This window comes from Bufo bufo, chromosome 4, assembly GCF_905171765.1.
Source record: "Bufo bufo chromosome 4, aBufBuf1.1, whole genome shotgun sequence".
In the NCBI taxonomy this organism is placed as follows: Eukaryota; Metazoa; Chordata; class Amphibia; order Anura; family Bufonidae; genus Bufo; species Bufo bufo.
Genome location: NC_053392.1, coordinates 28,793,950 through 28,820,968, shown reverse-complemented (window position 1 = coordinate 28,820,968; position 27,019 = coordinate 28,793,950). Strand labels below are relative to the sequence as shown.

The window sequence follows — 27,019 nt, the reverse complement described above, 5'->3', positions numbered from 1 at the left end:
GTCGCTGAAGCAATATTTTTTCACATTGGGTCTGAGGAATTGAATAAAAAAATTCAGTTATTACTTATTCGCTTTCCTCAGGAGAACAAGCGTCCACCTGAGCGCAGCGGAGCAGGTCACACGTACAGGCAACGTCTGAGGTAATATAAGGGGGTCTGTAATACATGGAGCAGAGACTATATCACTGCCATAATGTGGCAGCTGTCAGGGTGGGGGAGACCCCTGGGTGGGGGGAGGCCGCAGTCATTGTCAGGTACATCGGTCTCTATGGTAACCATCAGGCAATCCTTCTCCAGAGAACACAACTGCGACCTCCCATCCTTTGGCAGCCGCCTGCTGCAAGGCACGCTGGGAAATGGAGTTCTCAGGAGGGGAGAAAACAAGGGCGAGAAAAAGAGAAAAACTACAACATGTCCTGACCAATCACAACCGTCCTCTGCGGGCAGCCTACCCTGCTTCTCAGGTGCACCGCTTATTGATTGGTTATCCTGCTGTCAGTCAGCGCCGAGGTCCCGCCCCCCTGTGTCTCCAGTCTTCCAAGCTGCTGTGAGAGGCGCACGGAGAGGAGCCCAACCCAGCCGCCCCAGAGCTGCAGCCCGGAGCCCAGAGCAGGTCAGTGATCCCCGGAACCAGGAGGGCCCCAATCCGTGCACCTAGTCTGTAAGCATCACCTACACTGCACCCCGGCCATACATCACCCCCAGCCATACATCACCCTATATACTGAGCACCTGCACCCCCAGCCATACATCACCCTATATACAGAGCACCTGCACCCCCAGCCATACATCACCCTATATACAGAGCACCTGCACCCCCAGCCGTACATCACCCTGTATACAGAGCACCTGCACCCCCAGTCATACATCACCCTATATACTGAGCACCTGCACCCCCAGCCATACATCACCCTATATACAGAGCACCTGCACCCCCAGCCATACATCACCCTATATACAGAGCACCTGCACCCCCAGCCATACATCACCCTATATACAGAGCACCTGCACCCCCAGCCATACATCACCCTATATACAGAGCACCTGCACCCCCAGCCATACATCACCCTATATACAGAGCACCTGCACCCCCAGCCGTACATCACCCTATATACAGAGCACCTGCACCCCCAGCCGTACATCACCCTGTATACAGAGCACCTGCACCCCCAGTCGTACATCCCCTATATACAGAGCACCTGCACCCTGGCCATACATCACCCTATATACTGAGCACCTGCACCCCCAGCCATACATCACCCTGTATACAGAGCACCTGCACCCCCAGCCATACATCACCCTGTATACAGAGCACCTGCACCCCCAGCCGTACATCACCCTATATACTGAGCACCTGCACCCCCAGCCGTACATCACCCTATATACTGAGCACCTGCACCCCCAGCCGTACATCACCCTATATACAGAGCACCTGCACCCCCAGTCATACATCACCCTATATACTGAGCACCTGCACCCCCAGCCATACATCACCCTATATACTGAGCACCTGCACCCCCAGCCATACATCACCCTATATACTGAGCACCTGCACCCCCAGCCATACATCACCCTATATACAGAGCACCTGCACCCCCAGCCATACATCACCCCATAACTGCACCCAATATACAGGTTTCTTCCCTGCCAGATAATCTTCAGATCTGTGCATTAGGTTATACATACAACCACACCCCATACCTGCTCATAGGCCTATATCTGCCATATATATTACTACTAATTGCAGTGTAATTGATTGGCCCCTGGCTGTACCCAGCAGTGTCAGCAGCGTCACATACATTGTCATGGAGCTCGCCAGTTTCCATGGTCTTTGCCTCCGGTCAGATGTGCGGACATTCCCTATTTACGGTGCTCCCCCTTATTGTAATCACTGCCAGGAAAAAGACCTCGTACCCAAAAATCACTTGTAACTTACATACAGAATAATTCACCAAATAAATATATGACATCACATACATGTAGCTATTGGGTGTGCGGAGGTAACAGTGTACATACATTACTGATCCTGTATTATACTCCAGAGCTGCACTCACTATTCTGCTGGAGGAGTCACTGTGTACATACATTACTTATCCTGTACTGATCCTGAGTTACATCCTGTATTATACCCCAGAGCTGCACTCACTATTCTGCTGGTGCAGTCACTGTGTACATACATTACTTATCCTGTACTGATCCTGAGTTACATCCTGTATTATACTCCAGAGCTGCACTCACTATTCTGCTGGTGGAGTCACTGTGTACATACATTACATTACTTATCCTGTACTGATCCTGAGTTACATCATGTATTATACTCCAGAGCTGCACTCACTATTCTGCTGGTGCAGTCACTGTGTACATACATTACTTATCCTGTACTGATCCTGAGTTACATCCTGTATTATACTCCAGAGCTGCACTCACTATTCTGCTGGCAGAGTCACTGTGTACATACATTACTTATCCTGTACTGATCCTGAGTTACATCCTGTATTATACTCCAGAGCTGCACTCACTATTCTGCTGGTGCAGTCACTGTGTACATACATTACTTATCCTGTAATGATCCTGAGTTACATCCTGCATTATACTCCAGAGCTGCACTCACTATTCTGCTGGTGCAGTCACTGTGTACATACATTACTTATCCTGTAATGATCCTGAGTTACATCCTGCATTATACTCCAGAGCTGCACTCACTATTCTGCTGGTGCAGTCACTGTGTACATACATTACATATCCTGTACTGATCCTGAGTTACATCCTGTATTATACTCCAGAGCTGCACTCACTATTCTGCTGGTGCAATCACTGTGTACATACATTACTTATCCTGTACTGATCCTGAGTTACATCCTGTATTATACTCCAGAGCTGCACTCACTATTCTGCTGGTGCAGTCACTGTGTACATACATTACTTATCCTGTACTGATCCTGAGTTACATCCTGTATTATACTCCAGAGCTGCACTCACTATTCTGCTGGTGCAGTCACTGTGTACATACATTACTTATCCTGTACTGATCCTGAGTTACATCCTGTATTATACTCCAGAGCTGCACTCACTATTCTGCTGGTGCAGTCACTGTGTACATACATTACTTATCCTGTACTGATCCTCAGTTACATCCTGTATTATACTCCAGAGCTGCACTCACTATTCTGCTGGTGCAGTCACTGTGTACATACATTACTTATCCTGTACTGATCCTGAGTTACATCCTGTATTATACTCCAGAGCTGCACTCACTATTCTGCTGGTGCAATCACTGTGTACATACATTACTTATCCTGTACTGATCCTGAGTTACATCCTGTATTATACTCCAGAGCTGCACTCACTATTCTGCTGGTGCAGTCACTGTGTACATACATTACTTATCCTGTACTGATCCTGAGTTACATCCTGTATTATACTCCAGAGCTGCACTCACTATTCTGCTGGTGCAATCACTGTGTACATACATTACTTATCCTGTACTGATCCTGAGTTACATCCTGTATTATACTCCAGAGCTGCACTCACTATTCTGCTGGTGAAGTCACTATGTACATACATTACTTATCCTGTACTGATCCTTAGTTATATCCTGTATTATACTCCAGAGCTGCACTCACTATTCTGCTGGTGCAGTCACTGTGTACATACATTACTTATCCTGTACTGATCCTGAGTTACATCCTGTATTATACTCCAGAGCTGCACTCACTATTCTGCTGGCAGAGTCACTGTGTACATACATTACATTACTTATCCTGTACTGATCCTGAGTTACATCCTGTATTATACTCCAGAGCTGCACTCACTATTCTGCTGGTGCAGTCACTGTGTACATACATTACTTATCCTGTACTGATCCTGAGTTACATCCTGTATTATACTCCAGAGCTGCACTCACTATTCTGCTGGTGCAGTCACTGTGTACATACATTACATTACTTATCCTGTACTGATCCTGAGTTACATCCTGTATTATACTCCAGAGCTGCACTCACTATTCTGCTGGTGGAGTCACTGTGTACATACATTACATTACTTATCCTGTACTGATCCTGAGTTACATCCTGTATTATACTCCAGAGCTGCACTCCCTATTCTGCTGGTGGAGTCACTGTGTACATACATTACATTACTTATCCTGTAATGATCCTGAGTTACATCCTGCATTATACTCCAGAGCTGCACTCACTATTCTGCTGGTGCAATCACTGTGTACATACATTACTTATCCTGTACTGATCCTGAGTTACATCCTGTATTATACTCCAGAGCTGCACTCACTATTCTGCTGGTGCAATCACTGTGTACATACATTACTTATCCTGTAATGATCCTGAGTTACATCCTGTATTATACTCCAGAGCTGCACTCACTATTCTGCTGGTGGAGTCATTATGTACGTACATTACTTATCCTGTACTGATCCTGAGTTACATCCTGTATTATACTCCAGAGCTGCACTCACTATTCTGCTGGTGGAGTCACTGTGTACATACATTACATTACTTATCCTGTACTGATCCTGAGTTACATCCTGTATTATACTCTAGAGCTGCACTCACTATTCTGCTGGTGCAGTCACTGTGTACATACATTACTTATCCTGTAATGATCCTGAGTTACATCATGTATTATACTCCAGAGCTGCACTCACTATTCTGCTGGTGCAGTCACTTTGTACATACATTACATTACTTATCCTGTGCTGATCCTGAGTTACATCCTGTATTATACTCCAGAGCTGCACTCACTATTCTGCTGGTGCAGTCACTTTGTACATACATTACTTATCCTGTACTGATCCTGAGTTACATCCTGTATTAGACTCCAGAGCTGCACTCACTATTCTGCTGGTGCAATCACTGTGTACATACATTACTTATCCTGTACTGATCCTGAGTTACATCCTGTATTATACTCCAGAGCTGCACTCACTATTCTGCTGGTGCAGTCACTGTGTACATACATTACATTACTTATCCTGTACTGATCCTGAGTTACATCCTGTATTATACTCCAGAGCTGCACTCACTATTCTGCTGGTGCAGTCACTGTGTACATACATTACTTATCCTGTACTGATCCTGAGTAGAGATGAGCGAGTTTCATACATCACCCCATAACTGCACCCTATATACAGGTTTCTTCCCTGCCCGATAATACTCACATCTGTGCATTCGGTTATACATACAACCACACCCTACACACAGTGCTGCCCATAATTATTCATACCCCTGGCAAATTTTGACTTAAAGTTACTTTTATTCAACCAGCAAGTAATTTTTTGATGGGAAATGACATCGGTGTCTCCCAATAGATAATAAGACGATGTACAAGATGCAATATTGTGGGGGGGAAAAAACATTTCTCAGCTTTTATTTACATTTTAGCAAAAAGTGTCAAATTATTACCCTTCTCAATAATCAATAGAAAAGCCTTTATTTGCTATTACAGCAATCAGACGCTTCCTATAATTGCAGACCAGCTTTTTGCAGGTCTCCACAGGTATTTTTGCCCATTCATCTTTAGCAATGAGCTCCAAATCTTTCAGGTTGGAGGGTCTTCTTGCCATCACCCTGATCTTTAGCTCCTCCACAGATTCTCAATTGGATTCAAGTCTGGACTCTGGCTGGGCCGCTCCAAAACGTTAATGTTGTTGTCTGTTGGCCATTTCTTCACCACGTTTGCTGTGTGTTCTGGGTCATTGTCATGCTGAGATGTCCACTGGTGCCCAAGGCCAAGTTTCCCTGCAGACTGCCTGATGTCTTTGAGAATCCTCATGTTTTGCTCTTTTTTCATGGTGCCGTTCACTGTGATTAGGTTCCCTGGTCCACTGGCTGAAACCCCCCCCCCCCCCCAAAGCATTAGGTTCCCACCACCATGTTTGACAGTGGGGATGGTGTTCTTTGGGTTGAAGGCTTCTCCTTTTTTACGCCAAATGAAGGAAATATCATTGTGTCCAAACAATTCAATTTTTGTTCCATCTGATAACACAGAAGAGCAGAAGTCTTCTTCTTTGTCCAGATGAGCTTATACAAAGGCCAAGCGAGCTTTTGTGTGCCTTAGGCCTCATGCACACGACCTTTGTTTTGGTCCGCATCCGAGCCGCAGTTTTTGGGGCTTGGATGCGGACACATTCACTTCAATGGGGCCGCAAAAGATGCGGACAGCACTCCGTGTGCTGTCCGCATCCGTTGCTCCGTTCCGTGGTCCGCATAAAAAATATAACCTGTCCTATTCTTGTCCACAAAACGGACAAGAATAGGCAGTTATATCCATGGCTGTCCGTGCCGTTCCGCAAATTGCGGCACACACACGGACGCCATCCATGTTTTGCGGATCCGTAGCCTTATCTGGAGAAGTGACGTCCTCCTTGGTCTGCATTGTGCAGTGTCCATTGGATTGTCTGCCTTGAGACATTGCCACCAGCAGAGCCCAGATTCACCAGGATGGCCTTGGTGGTGATCCTTGGATTCTATGTCACCTCTCTAACTATCCTCCTGGCAGCACAGGTGTCACTTTTGGCTTCCGACCACGTCCTCTGAGAATTTCCTCAGTGCGGAACATCTTGTATTTTTTGCTCAAATGTAAATAAAAGCTGAGAAATGTTTTTTCCCACAATAATGCCTCTTGTACATCGTCTTATTATCTTTTGGGAGACACCGATGTCATTTCCCATCAAAAGATTACTTGCTGGTTGAATAAAAGTAACTTTAAGTCAAAATTTGCCAGGGGTATGAATAATTATGGGCAGCACTGTACATCCTACCTAATAAAAGCCCTGTGTGCCTGCGCTGTGTCCGTGCGTGCGTGCCGATTTTCACACTGGGCATGCGCGGCGCTGGGACCTATCAGCACACAGCGCTCCACACCAGCACGCTGACCAATGAGCAAACGGCACTGCACACGAATAAACCCCACCCTCCCTGCACCGCCCACACCAGCGTGGCGGCAAGCAAGTCGGAGCGCCGCCATCTCAGTCAGTCACAGCACTATCAGCCATATAGAGAGGGGCCCCTGTCAGCAGCCTGATCTATCATTCGCTACCAGTAGTCTCAGCACCAGCAGTTAGTGCCACAGCCACCAGTCAGTGCCAGCAGTCTCCGCCACAGCCACCAGTCTCGGCCACATGCCACAGCCATCAGTCACTGCAAGCAGTCCCAGTCGCAGCCAGGACTCAGCCACAGCCAGCAGTCAGTGCCAACAGTTTGAGCCACAGCCACCAGTCTTGGCTGCCAGCCACAGCCACCAGTATCGGCCACCAGTGAGTGCCAGCATTCTTAGCTACAGCCAGCACTTAGTGCCAGCAGTCTCAGCCACAAGCCGCAGCCAGAAGTCTCCAGTCTCACCCACCAGTCAGTGCCATCAGTCAGTGCCACCAGCCACAGCCACCACAGTGCCAGTCGTGTTAGCCACAGCCTCCAGTCAGTTCAAGCAGTCTCAGCCACCAGTCAGTGCCAGCCGTCTGTGCCACCAGTCACAGTGCCAGCAGTCTCAGCCACCAGTCAGTGCCACTAGCCACAGTCAACAGTCACAGTGCCAGCAGTCTCAGCGACAGCCAACAGTCTCGATAACCAGCCACAACCACCAGTCTCAGCCACCAGTCAGTTCCAGCAGTCTAAACCACCAGTCGCTGCCAGTAGTCTCAGCACCACCAGTGAGTGCCACCAGTCAGTGCCATAGCCACCAGTCACAGTTCCAGCAGTGTTAGCCACAGCCTCCAGTCTCAGCCTCTAGTCTCAGCCTCCAGTCTCAGCCTCCAGTCTCAGCCTCCAGTCTCAGCGCCTCCAGTCTCAGCGCCTCCAGTCTCAGCGCCTCCAGTCTCAGCGCCTCCAGTCTCAGCGCCTCCAGTCTCAGCGCCTGCAGTCTCAGCGCCTGCAGTCTCAGCGCCAGCAGTCTCAGCGCCAGCAGTCTCAGCGCCAGCAGTCTCAGCGCCAGCAGTCTCAGCGCCAGCAGTCTCAGCGCCAGCAGTCTCAGCGCCAGCAGTCTCAGCGCCAGCAGTCTCAGCGCCAGCAGTCTCAGCGCCAGCAGTCTCAGCGCCAGCAGTCTCAGCGCCAGCAGTCTCAGCGCCAGCAGTCTCAGCCACCAGTCACCAGTCTCGGTAACCAGCCACAACCACCAGTCAGTTCCAGCAGTCTCAGTGCCACCAGTCGCTGCCAGCAGTCTCAGCACCACCAGGGAGTGCCACCAGTCAGTGCCATAGCCACCAGTCACAGTTCCAGCAGTGGTAGCCACAGCCTCCAGTCAGTGCCACCAGTCACAGTGCCAGCAGTCTCAGCCACCAGTCAGTGCCAGCAGTCTCACCAAAGCCATCACTCAGTGCCAGCAGTGTCAGCCACCAGCCACAGACTTCAGTCTCAGCCATCACTCAGTGCCACCAGTCACAGTGAGTCTCAGCCATACAATGTGGTCAGGTTCCCTTGCCATTTAATATAGACTGTTCCTACTAATGTTTATGCACTACTGTTCTAGCGCCCGGGCTTAATGTCTAGTGTATATGTGTGTGTGTGTGTGTGTGTGTGTGTGTGTGTGTATATATATATATATTACACACACACCCCATACCTGCTCATAGGCCTGTACCTGCCATATATATTACTACTAATTGCAGTGTAATTGTTTGGCCCCTGGCTGTACCCAGCAGTGTCAGCAGCGTCACATACATTGTCATGGAGCTCGCCAGTTTCCATGGTCTTTGCCTCCGGTCAGATGTGCGGACATTCCCTATTTACGGTGCTCCCCCTTCCTGTAATCACTGCCAGGAAAAAGACCTCGTACCCAAAAATCACTTGTAACTTACATACAGAATAATTCACCAAATAAATATATGACATCACATACATGTAGCTATTGGGTGTGTGGAGGTAACAATGTACATACATTACTGATCCTGAGTTACATCCTGTATTATACTCCAGAGCTGCACTCACTATTCTGCTGGTGGAGTCACTGTGTACATACATTACTGATCCTGAGTTACATCCTGTATTATACTCCAGAGCTGCACTCACTATTCTGCTGGTGCAGTCACTGTGTACATACATTACTGATCCTGAGTTACATCCTGTATTATACTCCAGAGCTGCACTCACTATTCTGCTGGTGCAGACACTGTGTACATACATTACATTACTTATCCTGTACTGATCCTGAGTTGCATCTTCTATTATACTATACTCCAGAGCAGCACTTATTATTCAGCCCCCTCTCCAGGTTCTCTGCCGTTTCCTATGTTGGTGGGCATTACTGTAAGTGTTGAGGCCTAGGCACCGGTACCCGGCAGATATCCCTCCGAGGAATCCTCTGCAGCCGGTGGCCGCGTGTTATCAGCCGGATTATGTGAGGCCTGAGCTCGGCAGCTGCTGTGAGGCCTGTGCTCATGAATGTGGAGGGGGAGCGGTGTCCTGGTGGGTGTGGGGGGCGGGGGACACTTTCCTTCCACCTGACGTTCTTTGTTGAGGGCTGTGGAGGTCCCGCGGAGCAGCTGCTCGGACATGTGCAGTCAGACGATGCAGGCACAGTGTTGGATGAGACCCAGCATGCAGCTGAAGATTCCTCTGCAGATAACCATCGTGTTTTGGGAGGGGATCTCCTCTGACAAAGGAGAGGTATCTAATCTCTCTGTGATGTGGTGGCCACCCTCTGCAAGGACAGTGCCGCCATGGTGTAACATCCTACATCTGCTGGACATGATGGGGTGTGGGGGTTCTGCATCTGCACGTACCTCAGGGCTGGAGTTCATTGGAGTGATAGATGACCCCTCGTTCTTCTCCTGGGGAGGAGAATATCATGGGGCCCCTGCCTCCTGGTGTAATGTCATGGTCCGGTTGTGCTCCGGACATATTCCATTTCTGGTCTTCTCGGGGGCAGGGTCTCTGTACTTCTCACTACAATAATCTTATAGCCAGGATCCAACAAATGTCCAAAGTTCTGGCCTTGGCAGAAAAATATCCAACAAGTAGGACAGAATACACAGGGCTGGAGAGCGTTGGGGGATTTGTAGTGCTTTATGGGGCAGGGGTCACCACTTCTAGGGGTTGTGGACCTCATCTTGTGCTGCGTTATACACCTCCATTAGATAGTCATTGTCCCTCTTCTTCAAGAAGCCCATTCAGAACGCCGTAGTGCTTTGCGGATCCGCAAAACACGGATACCGGCCATCTGCGTTCCGCAATTCGCGGACCGCACATGGCCACAACCATTAAAGAAAATGCCTATTCTTGTCCGCGATTTCAGACAAGAATAGGACATGTTCTATCTTTTCTGCGGAGCCGCGGTACGGAATAACGGATGCGGACTGCGCACGGTGTGCTGTCCGCATCTTTTGAGGGCCCATAGAAATGAAAGGATCCGCAGACCTTCCACAAAATTGCAGAACGGGTGCGGATCCGTTCATACGGCCGTGTGAATGAGTCCTAAATTATGTCAGGGCAGGTCTCATAGGAAGTAAGCAGATGTGTCATCTTGTCTTATGATGTCACTCGGTGTCTCATAGGAAGAGCACAGACTCGTAATCACGTGTGACATCTTTGGAGAGCCTCTTAGAGTAGACCAGTGATGAGGTCATAGTATGATGTCACTGTGAGCAGACCTCTAATGATGTTATGGTATCATCTCACTGTCTCTAAGAGCAGACCAGTGATGATATCACTGTTGAAAGAGCAGAGCAGTGATGTCATAGTGTCATACCTCCTGTTTGAGGTGAGCAATGTGTTCCCTTTTTAATATTTTTGTCCTTCTGTTTTTTTAGATAGAACAGTAGTGATGAAATGATGTGATGTCACAATTGGGTAAATCAAACCAGTTTGGATATTATGGTGTGATGTCACTTTTTTTGACTTTTTTGTAAGAGCATTGATGATTTAATGTAAGATAGCACACAGAAGACCAGTGATGATGTCAAGGTGTGATGTCACTGTTAGACCAGTGATGATGTCAAGGTGTGATGTCACTGTTAGAGCAGCTTGCTGATATCATAGATCAGTGATGTCATGGATAATGTTAGTTTGTTACATAGAAGAGACCAGTGATGATGTCATGAATGCTGTTTGTTAGAGAAGACCAGTGACTATGTCATGAATGATGTCAGCGTTTTGTTAGAGAAGACCAGTGACTATGTCATGAATGATGTCAGCGTTTTGTTAGAGAAGACCAGTGACTATGTCATGAATGATGTCAGCGTTTTGTTAGAGAAGACCAGTGACTATGTCATGAATGATGTCAGCGTTTGTTAGAGAAGACCAGTGACGATGTCATGAATGATGTCAGCGTTTGTTAGAGAAGACCAGTGACGATGTCATGAATGATGAAAATAAAAATCACAGAGGCGCCCTACCTAGTGAAGTACAGTAGGTAGAAAGATGGTTCCCCCCACCACAGGTTATGTCTACCAGAGAGCGTTGTGCTTACAAACAGGCACAACTCTGGTGAGCACGTAGCATGGTTGTGGTGATCGCTGCTCCCGCCTGGTCCAGGTTCCCACCGGGGTCCAGTGTTCAATGTGTAATCGCGGTTTTCTGGAAACACAGGCTGTGCGGGACGCTGATGATCCTAAGACTAGAATTTATTAAAAGATATGACTCATAAGTTAATAAAGAGGATGAAGCGTTTCGGAGGCGGACCACCTCCCTCTTCAGGCCAATACCGTTGTCGTGGATGATGTCACTTTATGATTGTCATGTTGTTTCCACACTTGCTTGTATTTAAGGATCTGTACTGTGCCACGGCTTTAGGACAACAGAGTAACCACGAGTCTACCATAGGAGGTCGGAGTGGTTGATAGGCCGAGCAGAGTTCTTCGGTCGGTTCCTGACTGCTTACAGTTTCCAGGCCTCCTATTTTTTTTCATCCTGTAGCATAAGGCGGTCATTAACGGCTGCTTTGGTAAATGGGTATAAATGGCCTTTAATGGTGCTGTCTCCGCTGCCGAGGACTTTCTGGTGATATATAAAGTCCTCGTATATGAAGCTGGTGCCCCAGTTGTCTGCTGTGCGTATCTAGGTCACACTTTGCTGCGCCGTCCTTATGTTACTAGATACATTTCTCTTATTATTTTTCAGAATACTCTAGTAGGGCTGGATTCTAGTAAGTAGGGATGATAGCAGAGAATGCTACTGAAGAACCGTCCCGAAAAAAGGACCCAAAACGACATTCCCTCGCACGGGCAGACTGCTGATATTGGGGAAGGTCCAGATGTCCCAGCAAATTGAGAGGACTCCCTCAGTGTTATGCCTCATTTACACGTCAGTGTTCGGTCAGTGATTTCCTTCAGTGATTCTGAGCCAAAACCAGGTGCGGCTCTAAACACAGAACAGGGGCAGATCTTTCCCGTATACCTTATGTCTGTGGAGGCTCCAATCCTGGTTTTGGCTCACAATCACTGATGGAAATCACTGACCAAAACACTGACGTGTGAATGAGGCTTTAGTCTGGAGATGGTTCAAAAATGGAAACCAATTCATCTCACCATTATATTGTAGTTAAGTCCAGATACGAGACGCCAGGTAGACCGCAGCCCGGAATGCCACCTCGGCAGCCATAACACTATGCTTGAAAAGAGTCCAGCAGAATGTCCTAAAACATAGAATCTTTGTTTCGTCTTCTTCAAAAAACAAGAGCATAAAAAGTTATAGCCTACGCGTTTCAGACAGTTACCTCCTGTCCTTAATCCTGGTAACTGATGATTACTATGATCCACGATTAAAGACAGGATGTAACTGTCCGAAACACGTAGACTTCTTTTTTTATGCTCCTGTTTTTATAAGAAGAAATAAAGAATTTACATTTTAGGACATTCTGCTGACTACCCCCCCCCCCTTTTTCCGTACACATGAGATACTTGGCAGCCGAAGTCTCATTCAGCCGTTCACATTGGTTGGGATGTATTATCCCTCTGTCTGGGATTATTACAGTGCGATGTGTTATCCCTCTGTCTGGGTGTCGCGCTCGTGTGTGGGAGGAAAACACCACATTGAGCATAGGAGGGAAAGGGGATACCGGAATAAGGCCTGGAAACTAGGGAAGGAAGATGGACACCTCCTAGAGAAAACCCTAAGGCCCCTTTCACACGGGCGAGTATTCCGCGCGGATGCGATGCGTGAGGTGAACGCATTGCACCCCCTCTGAATACCGACCCATTCATTTCTATGGGGCCGTTCACATGAGCGGTGATTTTCACGCATCACTTGTGCGTTGCGTGAAAATCGCAGCATGCTCTATATTCTGCGTTTTTCACGCAATGCAGGCCCCATAGAAGTGAATGGGGTTGCGTGAAAATCGCAAGCATCCACAAGCAAGTGCGGATGCGGTGCGATTTTCACGCACGGTTGCTAGGAGACGATCGGGATGGAGACCCGATCATTATTATTATTTTCCCTTATAACATGATTCTAAGGGAAAATAATAGCATTCTGAATACAGAATGCATAGTAAAACAGCGCTGGAGGGGTTAAAAAAATAAAATAAAAATTTAACTCACCTTAGTCCACTTGATCGCGTAGCCGGCAACGCTTCTGTCTCCTTTGTTGAATAGGACCTGTGGTGAGCATTAATTCCAGGAACAGGACCTTTGATGACGTCACTCCGGTCATCACATGGTACGTCACATGATCTTTTACCATGGTGAATCACCATGGTAAAAGATCATGTGACGTACCATGTGATGACCGGAGTGACGTCATCAAAGGTGTAATAATCTTCTGTGAAGAAGTTCGGGTTTGGGTACCAAACATGCGCGATTTTTCTCACGCGAGTGCAAAACGCATTACAATGTTTTGCACTCGCGCAGAGAAATTGCGGGTGTTCCCGCAACGCACCCGCACATTTTCCCGCAACGCCCGTGTGAAAGGGGCCTAACTCCAGTCCTGACAGACTACCAGTATGAACAGGCCCCAAAGGTAGGCAAGTTCATCCAGCGGATACCTAGAATCCTATGTCGCCCTATAGGACCCTGGAACTAATGTCAGGACTCAGTCTACCTGTTTCTCCAAAGGGAAGGACGAACAGGAGTCTCCCTCAGGCCTAATGACAAACAGGGAAAGGCAACACACACATATACAGTACAGACCAAAAGTTTGGACACACCTCATTCAAAGAGTTTTCTTTATTTTCATGACTATGAAGGCATCAAAACTATGAATTAACACATGTAGAATTATATACATAACAAACAAGTGTGAAACAACTGAAAATATGTCATATTCTAGGTTCTTCAAAGTAGCCACCTTTTGCTTTGATTACTGCTTTGCACACTCTTGGCATTCTCTTGATGAGCTTCAAGAGGTAGTCCCCTGAAATGGTTTTCACTTCACAGGTGTGCCCTGTCAGGTTTAATAAGTGGGATTTCTTGCCTTATAGATGGGGTTGGGACCATCAGTTGCGTTGAGGAGAAGTCAGGTGGATACTCAGCTGATAGTCCTACTGAATAGTCTGTTAGAATTTGTATTATGGCAAGAAAAAAGCAGCTAAGTAAAGAAAAACGAGTGGCCATCATTACTTTAAGAAATGAAGGTCAGTCAGTCAGCCAAAAATTTGGGAAAACTTTGAAAGTAAGGGCTATTTGACCATTGAAGGAGAGTGATGGGGTGCTGCACCAGATGACCTGGCCTCTACAGTCACTGGACCTGAACCCAATCGAGATGGTTTGGGGTGAGCTGGACCGCAGAGTGAAGGCACAATGGCCAACAAGTGCTAAGCATCTCTGGGAACTCCTTCAAGACTGTTGGAAGACCATTTCAGGGGACTACCTCTTGAAGCTTATCAAGAGAATGCCAAGAGTGTGCAAAGCAGTAATCAAAGCAAAAGGTGGCTACTTTGAAGAACCTAGAATATGACATATTTTCAGTTGTTTCACACTTGTTTTTTATGTATATAATTCCACATGTGTTAATTCATAGTTTTGATGCCTTCATAGTCATGAAAATAAAGAAAACTCTTTGAATGAGGTGTGTCCAAACTTTTGGTCTGTACTGTGTGTATATGTGTGTGTGTGTGTATATATATATATATATATATATATATATATATATATATTTATATTGCTCAAAAAAATAAAGGGAACACAAAAATAACACATCCTAGATCCGAATTAATTAAATATTCTTCTGAAATAATAAATGTTCTTTACATAGTTGAATGTGCTGACAACAAAATCACACAAAAATAAAAAAATGGAAATCAAATTTGTCAGCCCATGGAGGTCTGGATTTGGAGTCGCACTCAAAATTAAAGTGGAAAAACACACTACAGGCTGATCCAACTTTGCTGTAATGTCCTTAAAACAAGTCAAAATGAGGCTCAGTAGTGTGTGTGGCCTCCACGTGCCTGTATGACCTCCCTACAACGTCTGTGCATGCTCCTGATGAGTTGGCGGACGGTCTCCTGAGGGATCTCCTCCCAGACCTGGACTAAAGCATCTGCCAACTCCTGGACAGTCTGTGGTGCAACGTGACGTTGGTGGATAGCGCGAGACATGATGTCCCAGATGTGCTCAATTGGATTCAGGTCTGGGGAACGGGCGGGCCAGTCCATAGCATCAATGCTTTCGTCTTGCAGGAACTGCTGACACACTCCAGCCACATGAGGTCTAGCATTGTCTTGCATTAGGAGGAACCCAGGGCCAACCGCACCAGCATATGGTCTCACAAGGGGTCTGAGGATCTCATCTCGGTACCTAATGGCAGTCAGGCTACCTCTGGCGAGCACATGGAGGGCTGTGCGGTCCTCCAAAGAAATGCCACCCCACACCATTACTGACCCAATGCCAAACCGGTCATGCTGGAGGATGTTGCAGGCAGCAGAACGTTCTCCACGGCGTCTCCAGACTCTGTCACGTCTGTCACATGTGCTCAGTGTGAACCTGCTTTCATCTGTGAAGAGCACAGGGCGCCAGTGGCGAATTTGCCAATCTTGGTGTTCTCTGGCAAATGCCAAACGTCCTGCACGGTGTTGGGCTGTAAGCACAACCCCCACCTGTGGATGTCGGGCCCTCATATCACCCTCATGGAGTCTGTTTCTGACCGTTTGAGCAGACACATGCACATTTGTGGCCTGCTGGAGGTCATTTTGCAGGGCTCTGGCAGTGCTCCTCCTGTTCCTCCTTGCACAAAGCCCGAGGTAGCGGTCCTGCTGCTGGGTTGTTGCCCTCCTACGGCCTCCTCCACGTCTCCTGATGTACTGGCTTGTCTCCTGGTAGCGCCTCCATGCTCTGGACACTACGCTGACAGACACAGCAAACCTTCTTGCCACAGCTCGCATTGATGTGCCATCCTGGATAAGCTGCACTACCTGAGCCACTTGTGTGGGTTGTAGACTCCGTCTCATGCTACCACTAGAGTGAAAGCACCGCCAGCATTCAAAAGTGACCAAAACATCAGCCAGGAAGCATAGGAACTGAGAAGTGGTCTGTGGTCACCACCTGCAGAACCACTCCTTTATTGGGGGTGTCTTGCTAATTGCCTATAATTTCCACCTGTTGTCTATCCCATTTGCACAACAGCATGTGAAATTGATTGTCACTCAGTGTTGCTTCCTAAGTGGACAGTTTGATTTCACTAAAGTGTGATTGACTTGGAGTTACATTGTGTTGTTTAAGTGTTCCCTTTATTTTTTTTAGCAGTGTGTGTGTGTATATATATATATATATATAAACAAAATACAAAAGGGAAAGGAAACACTTATCTTCAATAAAGCTTTGGTAACACCAGGAACTCAGCTGAGAACCACACACCAGCTAACCACAAGTCCAACAGAAGCTATAAACAGCATAGCATAGTGGAAGAAACAACAGTAAATAGAGATGGTAAAATAACCACAATAGCCACACCTGGTGATAGAAGGTGCGGCAAGCGCCAGAAACAACACAGACATCATTTGATCCAAATGGAAAACATGTCCGATCAAAACCACGTGTTGCCAGTCTCACAGATCTCCTGCCACGGGAATGTCCGTATGTCTCGGTACGTCCATTACACTGGGATTATTACAGTGCGGTGTTGTCACGTTTGGTTGTGGGAGGGAGACACCACACCGAATTTAGGATGGTAAAGGGGTGAGGGAATAAGACCTGGAAACTAGGGAAAGGAGATGGACACCACCTAGTAACACCCTTATCAAAGTCCTGACTAACTACCAGTATGAACAGACCCCAGAGGTAGGTGAGTTCATACACAGGAATACCTAGTGTCCTAACTCGCCCTATAGGACCCTGGTACTAATGTCAGGACTGAGACAACGTGTTCCTCCAAAAGGAAGGATGAACAGGAGTCTCCCTCAGGCCTTAATACAAATGACAGGGAAAGGCAACACACAAAATAACCCAAACAAAATGCAAAAGGGAAAGGAAACACTTATCTTCAATGAAGCTTTGGTAGCACCAGGAACTCAGCTGAGAACCAAACACAAGCTAACCACAAGTCCAACAGAAGCTATAAACCGCATAGCATAGTGGGAGAAACAACAATAAATAGAGAAGGTAAAATTACTCTAATAGCAACACCTGGGGATAGAAGTTGCGGCAAGCGCCAGAGACAACATATGTCATTTGATCCAAACAGAAAACATGTCAGATAAAACCACGTGTTGCCAGTCTCACAGATCTCCTGCTACCTGTCGTGGGAACGTCCGTGACAGGTGTGTTGTATTCTTTTGTAGAAAAGGGTCGGCACTGCTGGAGTATGTGCGGTGCACGAGTCGATGGGGAGGCGTCCCAAAACTTGCAATGAAGAAGAAGAGACCGGCACTCGCGAGTGCCGGTCTCTTCTTCAGGTGTGTTGTATTATCTGTCTCTCTCTCTGGGATTATTACAGTCCGATGCTGTGTTATTCTTGGCCTGTGACCTTTTGCTCCTCTATTTAGCTCGGTCAGATTTTCATAGGTATCACGTGAGCCGGAGATGCACTTTCCCGCACTCTAATGTCTTGGATTAGCCAGTTGTCCTCTTGACATTCCCCTGAGATTATGACTCTGCTGCTCCAGACGTTGTGAGCCTGAGTGACCCCGATTCTCGTCCCGTTCACACTTCAGCAAGTCGAGTAAATAAAACATAATCCTGTGTGAGCTCTGACATGTATTATTAAGAGGGAAGGATCCTGTATAATGAGGAGGATTACAGGGTCCTCCGCCATCTCCCCGCAGTGCTCCCACTCCAATATATAGACGGGTGCAACCAAAATCACCGACACAAATGAAGAGCAAAATTTACACTGGAAGCCGATAAGTCAGTCAGTGGTTCCTGTTCTCTTTACACCTTGTGTAAAAATGAGGAAGTTAGTGGATGACCAGTGTTCTCTCCAGTAAGAGCAGCGCGTCCTGCTGAACACTTCCATAGGAATTATGTGAACAGTGCCTCATTGTAGCAGGAAGGGGTTTGTGAAGCTGGTGCGTGTATGATCCAAACCACTAGTATCCCCATCGTGTCTTATCGTTGGCTCCGTCATGTTTGTATATATATATATATATATAACTCGCACCATTTTACAAGCAAGTTCAGTCAGTTTTCTCTGCGATTGCGTTCAGTGGTTCAGTTTTTTTTCGCGCGGGTGAAATGCGCATTGATGCGTTTTTCACGAGCATGATAAAAAAACAGAATTTTTACAAACCACATCTTTTAGCAACTATTAGTGAAACGCAGCCCCATTCACTTCTATGGAGCCAGAATATAGAACATGCTGCGATTTTTCACGCAACGCACAAGTGATGCGTGAAAAACAACGCTCATGTACACAGACCCATTGAAATGAATGGGTCTGGATTCAGTGCGGGCGCAATGCGTTCCCATCACACATTGCGCCCGCGCGGAAAACTCGCTCGTGTTAAAGGGGCCTAACAGAACTGCCTCACCTGGGCTGGGCTTGACTAAGCCTACAATGTTTAGGGCGGAGTAGTAACCAGCTACATTTATTCTCTGCTCAGAAGCCCCAGGCAGACGGGCGGGAAGTGCTCAAGCTAAAAGAGGCCGCTACTCTCAATATATACTACAAAAAAATTTAGACTAGCGCATTCATAATCGCAGATAAATATCCATAAAGCTAACATGCAGGAAGCAAACAAAAAAAAGGTATGGCAGCGCAACATTTCGTATTCAAACAATAAAAATGAGAAATAAGGATCATTCTAACTTAAAATGGCTGATGACCCCGTATAATGGGCTACGAGGATGGTTCTTCTGACTCCGATTGTTGTAATAGCGATTTATCCCTAGTGAGACCTCTATGCCTGGCCTGTATAAGCAGATATAATCACTGCGGACAATCCTGATCTGATAGCTTGAACTCACCAACACCGAGTTTATCCGTGTAAGTTGCTTTATTCCGTAAACCAGATAATAGAGTACAGCAGAACAGATGGATTCTGGTATTGTGCGGTCAAAGATGATGCTTTTGTAAGCTTACATGAGAATTACATGTGTACCTGTACATATGCTGGAGCAGAATGAAGAAACAGGAAGTGAGGTACACAGAAGAAGGGGTGGCGCAATGAAAAGAAATGAGTCACAGATATCGCTAACAGAAAAACAAGTGCAATACCAAAAACGGCCACTAGATGGGAGCATATAAACAAATATAACTATATGAAATATAATCAACTGCGTAGCAGCACACTCCCCGTCTGGCATTGAAAATGTCACAATTTAAACTAGAGTTGTTACGATACCAAATTTTTGATTCGATTTCGATACCATAAAAAAGTATTGCGATATTCGATACCACGCGACAAAAAATAAACCAAAAAAGCCACGTGATTTCTGCATTTTTTTAAAAATTGTGAATCGCGCAGTTTTGATTTTTTTTTTATTTATTTATTTTTTCTGTTCCAGCGTTCACCGCATAGATTTTTTTCTATTTTAATAGTTTGGACTTTTCGGACGTGGCGATATGTGATACGGTATGTTTATTTATTTATTGTTTATATATTTTATTTGTAATCTATACTTAATATTTTGGTGGGGGTTTTTTTGTTTTGTTTTCTTTTTTTTTTCTCTTTTTTTAATTACTTTTTATTTAACCCCTTAAGGACTCAGCCCTATTTCACCTTAAGGACTTGGCCATTTTTTGCAAATCTGACCAGTGTCACTTTAAGTGCTGATAACTTTAAAACGCTTTGACTTATCCAGGCCGTTCTGAGATTGTTTTTTCGTCACATATTGTACTTCATGAGACTGGTAAAATGAAGTCAAAAAAATTTTTTTTTTTGCTCAAAATAATACCTAATTTACCAAAAAATTTGAAAAATTTGAAAATTTCAAAGTTTCAGTTTCTCTACTTCTGTAATACATAGTAATACCCCCAAAAATTGTGATGACTTTACATTCCCCATATGTCTACTTCATGTTTGAATTGTTTTGGGAATGATATTTTATTTTTTGGGGATGTTATAAGGCTTAGAAGTTTAGAAGCAAATCTTGAAATTTTTCAGAAATTTACAAAAACTCAATTTTTAGGGACCAGTTCAGGTCTGAAGTCACTTTGCGAGGCTTACATAATAGAAACCACCCAAAAATGACCTCATCTAAGAAACTACACCCCTCAAGGTATTCAAAACAGATTTTACAAACTTCGTTAACCCTTTAGGTGTTGCACAAGAGTTATTGGCAAATGGGGATGAAATTTGAGAATTTCATTTTTTTGCCTAATTTTCCATTTTAACCCATTTTTTCCACTAACAAAGCAAGGGTTAACAGCCAAACAAGACTGTATCTTTATTGCCCTGACTCTGCCGTTTACAGAAACACCCCATATGTAGCCGTAAACTACTGTACGGCCACACAGCGGGGCGTAGAGTGAAAGGTGCGCCGTTTGGTTTTTGGAAGACAGATTTTGCTGGACTGGTTTTTTGACACCATGTCCCATTTGAAGCCCCCCTGATGCACCCCTAGAGTAGAAACTCCATAAAAGTGACCCCATCTAAGAAACTACACCCCTCAAGGTATTCAAAACTGATTTTACAAACTTTGTTAACCCTTTAGGTGTTGCACAAGATTTAATGGAAAATAGAGATACAATTTCAAAATTTCACTTTTTTGGCAGATTTTCCATTTTAATATTTTTTTTCCAGTTACAAAGCAAGGGTTAACAGCCAAACAAAACTCATTATTTATGGCCCTGATTCTGTAGTTTACAGAAACACCCCATATGTGGTCGTAAACCACTGTACGGGCACACGGCAGGGCGCAGAAGGAAAGGAATGCCATACGGTTTTTGGAAGGCAGGTTTTGCTGGACTGTTTTTGTCCCATTTGAAGCCCCCCTGATGCACCCCTAGAGTAGAAACTCCAGAAAAGTGACCCCATTTTAGAAACTACGGGATAGGGTGGCAGTATTGTTGGTACTAGTTTAGGGTACATATGATTTTTGGTCGCTCTATATTACACTTTTTGTGCGGCAAGGTAACAAGAATTAGCTTTTTTGGCACCGTTTTTTTTTTTTGTTATTTACAACATTCATCTGACAGGTTAGATCATGTGGTAATTTCATAGAGCAGGTTGTCACGGACGCGGCGATACCTAATATGTATACAATTTTTTTAATTTATGTAAGTTTTACCCAATGATTTCATTTTTAAAACAAAAAAAAAGTTTTTGTGTCTCCATAGTCTAAGAGCCATAATTTTTTCAGTTTTTGGGCGATTATCTTAAGTAGGGTCTCATTTTTTGCGGGATGAGATGATGGTTCGATTGGCACTATTTTGGGGTGCTTATGACTTTTTGATCGCTTGCTATTACACTTTTTGTGACGTAAGATGACAAAAAATTGCTTTTTTTACACCGTTTTTATTTTTATTTTTTTACGGTGGTCACCTGAGGGGTTAGTTCATGTGATATTTTTATAGAGCCGGTCGATACGGACGCGGCGATACCTAATATGTATACTTTTTTTTAATTTATGTAAGTTCTAAACAATGATTTCATTTTTGAAACCAAAAAAATCATGTTTTAGTGTTTCCATAGTCTAAGAGCCATAATTTTTTCAGTTTTTGGGCGATTATCTTAAGTAGGGTCTCATTTTTTGCGGGATGAGATGACGATTTGATTGTTACAATTTTGGCGTACATGCGACTTTTTTGATCACTTTTATTACCTTTTTTGGGAAGTAAGGTGGGCAAAATTTCAATTTCATCATAGTTTTTTATTTTTTATTTTTATGGCGTTCACCGTTCGGGTAAAGTAACATGACCGTTTTATAGATCAGGTCGTTACGGACGCGGCGATACCAAACATGTGTAGGGAATTTAATTTTTTTCATTTTTAATCAGTGATAAATGTGTTTTTTTATTTTTACTTTTTTTTCACTTTTTTTACTTTTTTTTTGACCCAGACCCACTTGGTTCTTGAAGATCCAGTGGGTCTGATGTCTGTATAATACAGTACTGTACTCTATATAGGGTACTGCACTGTATTTTACTTACACTGAACAGATCTATGCTTTCAGCATAGATCTGTTCAGCACCATGGACAGCAGGACGCCTGAGAGGCGTCCTGTTGCCATGGGAACCTTCCCCGTCTGCTCAGAACTTCGCAGACGGGGAAGGGTGAGGAGGGGATCTGTCGGGGGGCTGTCTGGGGGCTCTCTCCCTCTCCATCGGGGGGCTGCAAAGGCACAGCAGCCCCCCGATCGGAGAGGGAGGGAGCTCCCTGAGCTGTTAACCTTTTCCATACAGCGGTCCGTACGGACCGCTGTATGGAAAGGGTTAAACGGCTGACATCGCATCACCGATGTCAGCCGTTTATACCAGGGTGCCAGCACTTGCTGGCACCCTGGTATACCCACTCTACACCAACGATTATTCAATAGGAGGCGGGCGGGGGATCGCGATCCCGCCTGCCGCACCGCCCGCCTCCCGCACCGCCCCCACCGCCCGCATCTCCCCCCCCTGCACCTCCCACCGGGCTAAAATCGTTCAGAGGTGCAGGGGGGGTGATAAATATATATTTTTGCCACAGTAAAGTTTCTGATCGCCGCGGTCAGGGACCGCAGCGATCAGAAACTGCAGAAAGCGCAACAAACCGCAGGTCTGAATTGACCTGCGGTTTGTTGCGATCGCCGACATGGGGGGGTCACGGGACCCCCCCGCGCATTTAGCCGAGGTGCCTGCTCAATGATTTGAGCAGGCACCGGGTTCCGATCACTGCCAGCCGCACGGCAGTGATCGGAACAACACATGACGTACCGGTACGTCATGGGTCCTTAAGGACTCGGGAAACATGCCGTACCGGTACGTCATGCGTCCTTAAGGGGTTAATAACCATTTCCCCCCCTTAGGGGCTAGAACCTGGGATTTTTTTCATCCCTTGTCCTATTCACCCTGATAGAGCTCTATCAGGGTGAATAGGACTTTACACTTTCCCTGCTGTCCTGGGCTCTGTGCACACGGCAGCAGGGAGCCGACTATGGCAGCCAGGGCTTCAGTAGCGTCCTGGCTGCCATGGTAACCGATCGGAGCCCCAGGATTATTACACTCATTGCACCACCAGTGAGAGGAGGTGAGGGGGCTCTGTGGCCACTGCCACCAATGATTTTAATATTTGGGGGGTTGAGGGGGGGAGGGAGCGCTGCACCACCAATGATTCTAATACAGGGGGGAGGGAGGGGGCGGGCGCACTGCGCCACCAATGATAATTAACCTTTAATACAGGAGGCGGGTACTGGCAGAAAATCAGCGGCAGTTAACCCCTGAGGGGTTAACTGCCGCTGATCGCAGCTCCCTGTCAGGGGCAGGGTGCAGGCAATGTGATGGGGAGGAGACATCAGCTTCTCTCCTGGGCGTTCCGAGAAGGATTAATTTCAGATGGGACATAATGCCATTGTTCAGGTTTAGATGATTTCCTGATTCTTTCTACACGGTTGCTGATGTAGACATAGAAATGTTTAGTCTGGTTGTACATGTAGCCCAGAACAACCTTACTGTCTGTGTAGAATTTGGTGTCATCTATCTGAATGTCTAGCTCGCGTAATATGAAATCTGCGAAGTCCCACAAAGTTAAAAGCCTAGGAATTGTGTGCTCAGGCTTAGGTGCTAACTTAGCTTTTCCAAGCAGAAACCCTATGTGGGTTTGATTAGAAGAGTCTCTCACCTTGAGGTAGGCAACAGCTGCAATGGCCTCAGTAGATGGGTCTGAGAAGATGTGAAGCTCTTTTCTCCGGCTCGTAGCAAGGGAAGCTGAGGTGTAGCAGCGTGGTATATGGATTCCATCTAAGGTGTAGAGATTGCTTCCAGGTTTCCCACTTGCTCGGCACACAGGCTCAGCGGGGTAAATGTAAGTTAGCAAGTTAATTGTTTTCCGCCCCCCCCCCCCCCCCCCCCTTCTCTGCGCCCTCAAGCAGCCGCTTGGGCTGCCTTATGATAGAGCCGGCCCTGCTATGATCTCAGTGTATCGTACGTTTGTCAGGTTTGATCACGTGCTGGAAGTGACAGGCAAGGTCTGTGTGCCGCAGGCGTCCTCCGTGCAGATTATCTTCTGTGGTGGTGGAATGTCTGCTGTGTCATATGAGGAATCTCTGTAAAGTTTTAGCAATCTTACTTATGACATAATCCTGACATTGCATTGCTCCTTTATGCTCTAGTCACATCCAGAGCTGCATTTACAGAACAGCAATTTATAGCGTGTACCTAGATTTAATCTCTATGTATTGTTTTAGCACCTGCATACAGATTCAACGTTCCATCGTGTCTTATACTCTAGTCACATATAGAGCTGCGGTCATCCTTCTGCTGGCTGTCATATTAGTGGGCTGGGTGAGCATCCAGTTCTTCTTGGGCTGGGTGAGCATCCAGTTCTTCTTGGGCTGGGTGAGCATCCAGTTCTTCTTGGGCTGGGTGAGCATCCAGTTCTTCTTGGGCTGGGTGAGCATCCAGTTCTTCTTGGGCTGGGTGAGCCTCCAGTTCTTCTTGGGCTGGGTGAGCCTCCAGTTCTTCTTGGGCTGGGTGAGCCTCCAGTTCTTCTTGGGCTGGGTGAGCCTCCAGTTCTTCTTGGGCTGGGTGAGCCTCCAGTTCTTCTTGGGCTGGGTGAGCCTCCAGTTCTTCTTGGGCTGGGTGAGCCTCCAGTTCTTCTTGGGCTGGGTGAGCCTCCAGTTCTTCTTGGCCTGGGTGAGCCTCCAGTTCTTCTTGGCCTGGGTGAGCCTCCAGTTCTTCTTGGCCTGGGTGAGCCTCCAGTTCTTCTTGGGCTGGGTGAGCCTCCAGTTCTTCTTGGGCTGGGTGAGCCTCCAGTTCTTCTTGGGCTGGGTGAGCCTCCAGTTCTTCTTGGGCTGGGTGAGCCTCCAGTTCTTCTTGGGCTGGGTGAGCCTCCAGTTCTTCTTGGGCTGGGTGAGCCTCCAGTTCTTCTTGGGCTGGGTGAGCCTCCAGTTCTTCTTGGGCTGGGTGAGCCTCCAGTTCTTCTTGGGCTGGGTGAGCCTCCAGTTCTTCTTGGGCTGGGTGAGCCTCCAGTTCTTCTTGGGCTGGGTGAGCCTCCAGTTCTTCTTGGGCTGGGTGAGCCTCCAGTTCATCTTGGGCTGGGTGAGCCTCCAGTTCATCTTGGGCTGGGTGAGCCTCCAGTTCATCTTGGGCTGGGTGAGCCTCCAGTTCATCTTGGGCTGGGTGAGCCTCCAGTTCATCTTGGGCTGGGTGAGCCTCCAGTTCATCTTGGGCTGGGTGAGCCTCCAGTTCATCTTGGGCTGGGTGAGCCTCCAGTTCATCTTGGGCTGGGTGAGCCTCCAGTTCATCTTGGGCTGGGTGAGCCTCCAGTTCATCTTGGGCTGGGTGAGCCTCCAGTTCATCTTGGGCTGGGTGAGCCTCCAGTTCATCTTGGGCTGGGTGAGCCTCCAGTTCATCTTGTGTTGTGTTGGTCTCATTGTACTGAGGGGCAGGGCCTAACCACATAGTGCACCTTAGCTCTTCTTCTGTCCTATGCTGCAATGCCCTCTCTCCGCCACTCGGTGCTTTAGTACACCAGGGTAGGCGACAAGTCTGCGTTAAAGTTCTGGACCAGATCTTAGATCTCTGTGAGTTCTTGGATCTTGTCTGAGGACTTCATAGGCTTCATGTTTGGGTCTTACAAATTTGTACAGACTTGTATCACTCCTGCCCTGTGTGCTCATCAGTTCAGGAATCAATATGATCTCACCTCCATTGATTCTCTAGTTACCACTCACCTATGGGACCTGTCCCTTCTGCTATCAGTCCATAGCCCTCCACTTGATCTTCTTTCCCCTACCTATGGTTGGGCAGGTCATAACCATGAGTGGACTGGCTATTGCTTACTACATGAGCAGAACACTCACGTCCTTTTAGTAATCTGTCCGCAGTCGAGGCAGACATTTTATGGGTGAAGGGAATGTTTGCAGGAATATACATACCATATTGACCAGATGAATATCACTTTTGTAACGCCCGGTGCCCAACCGCATGATGCCCTTCATACTTCCCCACTGTGACTTCTTCATAAATCATCCAAATTTACAAAACCTGATGAAATTGATTGCTGCTGGATTATATTACACAGTTTATAAGATTTCCGATCCCTCAGCCTCTAAAGCGCTGTACTTTCTTCCTCCAGAGCCATGCAAGCCAACGCGACCACTGTTCGGATCCTCATTAAGGGAGGCAAGGTGGTCAACGATGACTGCACCCAGGAAGCCGACGTGTACATCGAGAACGGCATCATCCAGCAGGTGGGACGGGAGCTGATGATACCCGGAGGGGCAAAAGTCATCGATGCCACTGGAAAACTGGTCATCCCTGGTGGCATTGACACCAGCACCCACTTTCATCAGACCTTCATGAATGCCACCTGCATGGATGACTTCTACAACGGCACCAAGGTAGGACAGACTTTATATATCAGTGTTTCAAGGTTACCGTCCTCAACAAATCGTCTGCTTTCGGCGACATTCACAAAAATAGACGGTTCTGAAAACGACCTTGTGAATGCAGCCTTACTGTTCTCTGGTTACATCATGTCTTCTACTCTAGTCGCCTCCAGAGCTGCATTTACCACTTTGACATCTTGTGTCTCGCTGCTGGTGTGGAGCATAGAACAGAAGGCGT

At 46.7% G+C, this 27,019-nt stretch overlaps 2 protein-coding genes across 2 annotated transcripts in view; one reads left to right on the top strand and one right to left on the bottom strand.

Annotated features, from left to right (window-relative positions):
- Nucleotides 1-569: 569 nt before the first annotated feature.
- Nucleotides 570-27,019, top strand: part of DPYSL5 (dihydropyrimidinase like 5) — a 59,130-nt gene continuing 32,680 nt past the window's right edge. The window contains exons 1-2 of the mRNA XM_040430945.1: nucleotides 570-612; nucleotides 26,529-26,793. Coding sequence (XP_040286879.1) covers nucleotides 26,533-26,793 — 261 coding nt within the window. The 5' untranslated portion in view covers nucleotides 570-612; nucleotides 26,529-26,532. The remainder of the gene's footprint in view (nucleotides 613-26,528; nucleotides 26,794-27,019) is intronic.
- On the bottom strand, nucleotides 24,722-25,852 carry LOC120998926 (calcium-binding protein P-like). Its single transcript, XM_040429805.1, has one exon. The coding sequence runs from the start codon at nucleotides 25,850-25,852 to the stop codon at nucleotides 24,722-24,724; it is 1,131 nt and encodes a 376-aa protein (XP_040285739.1).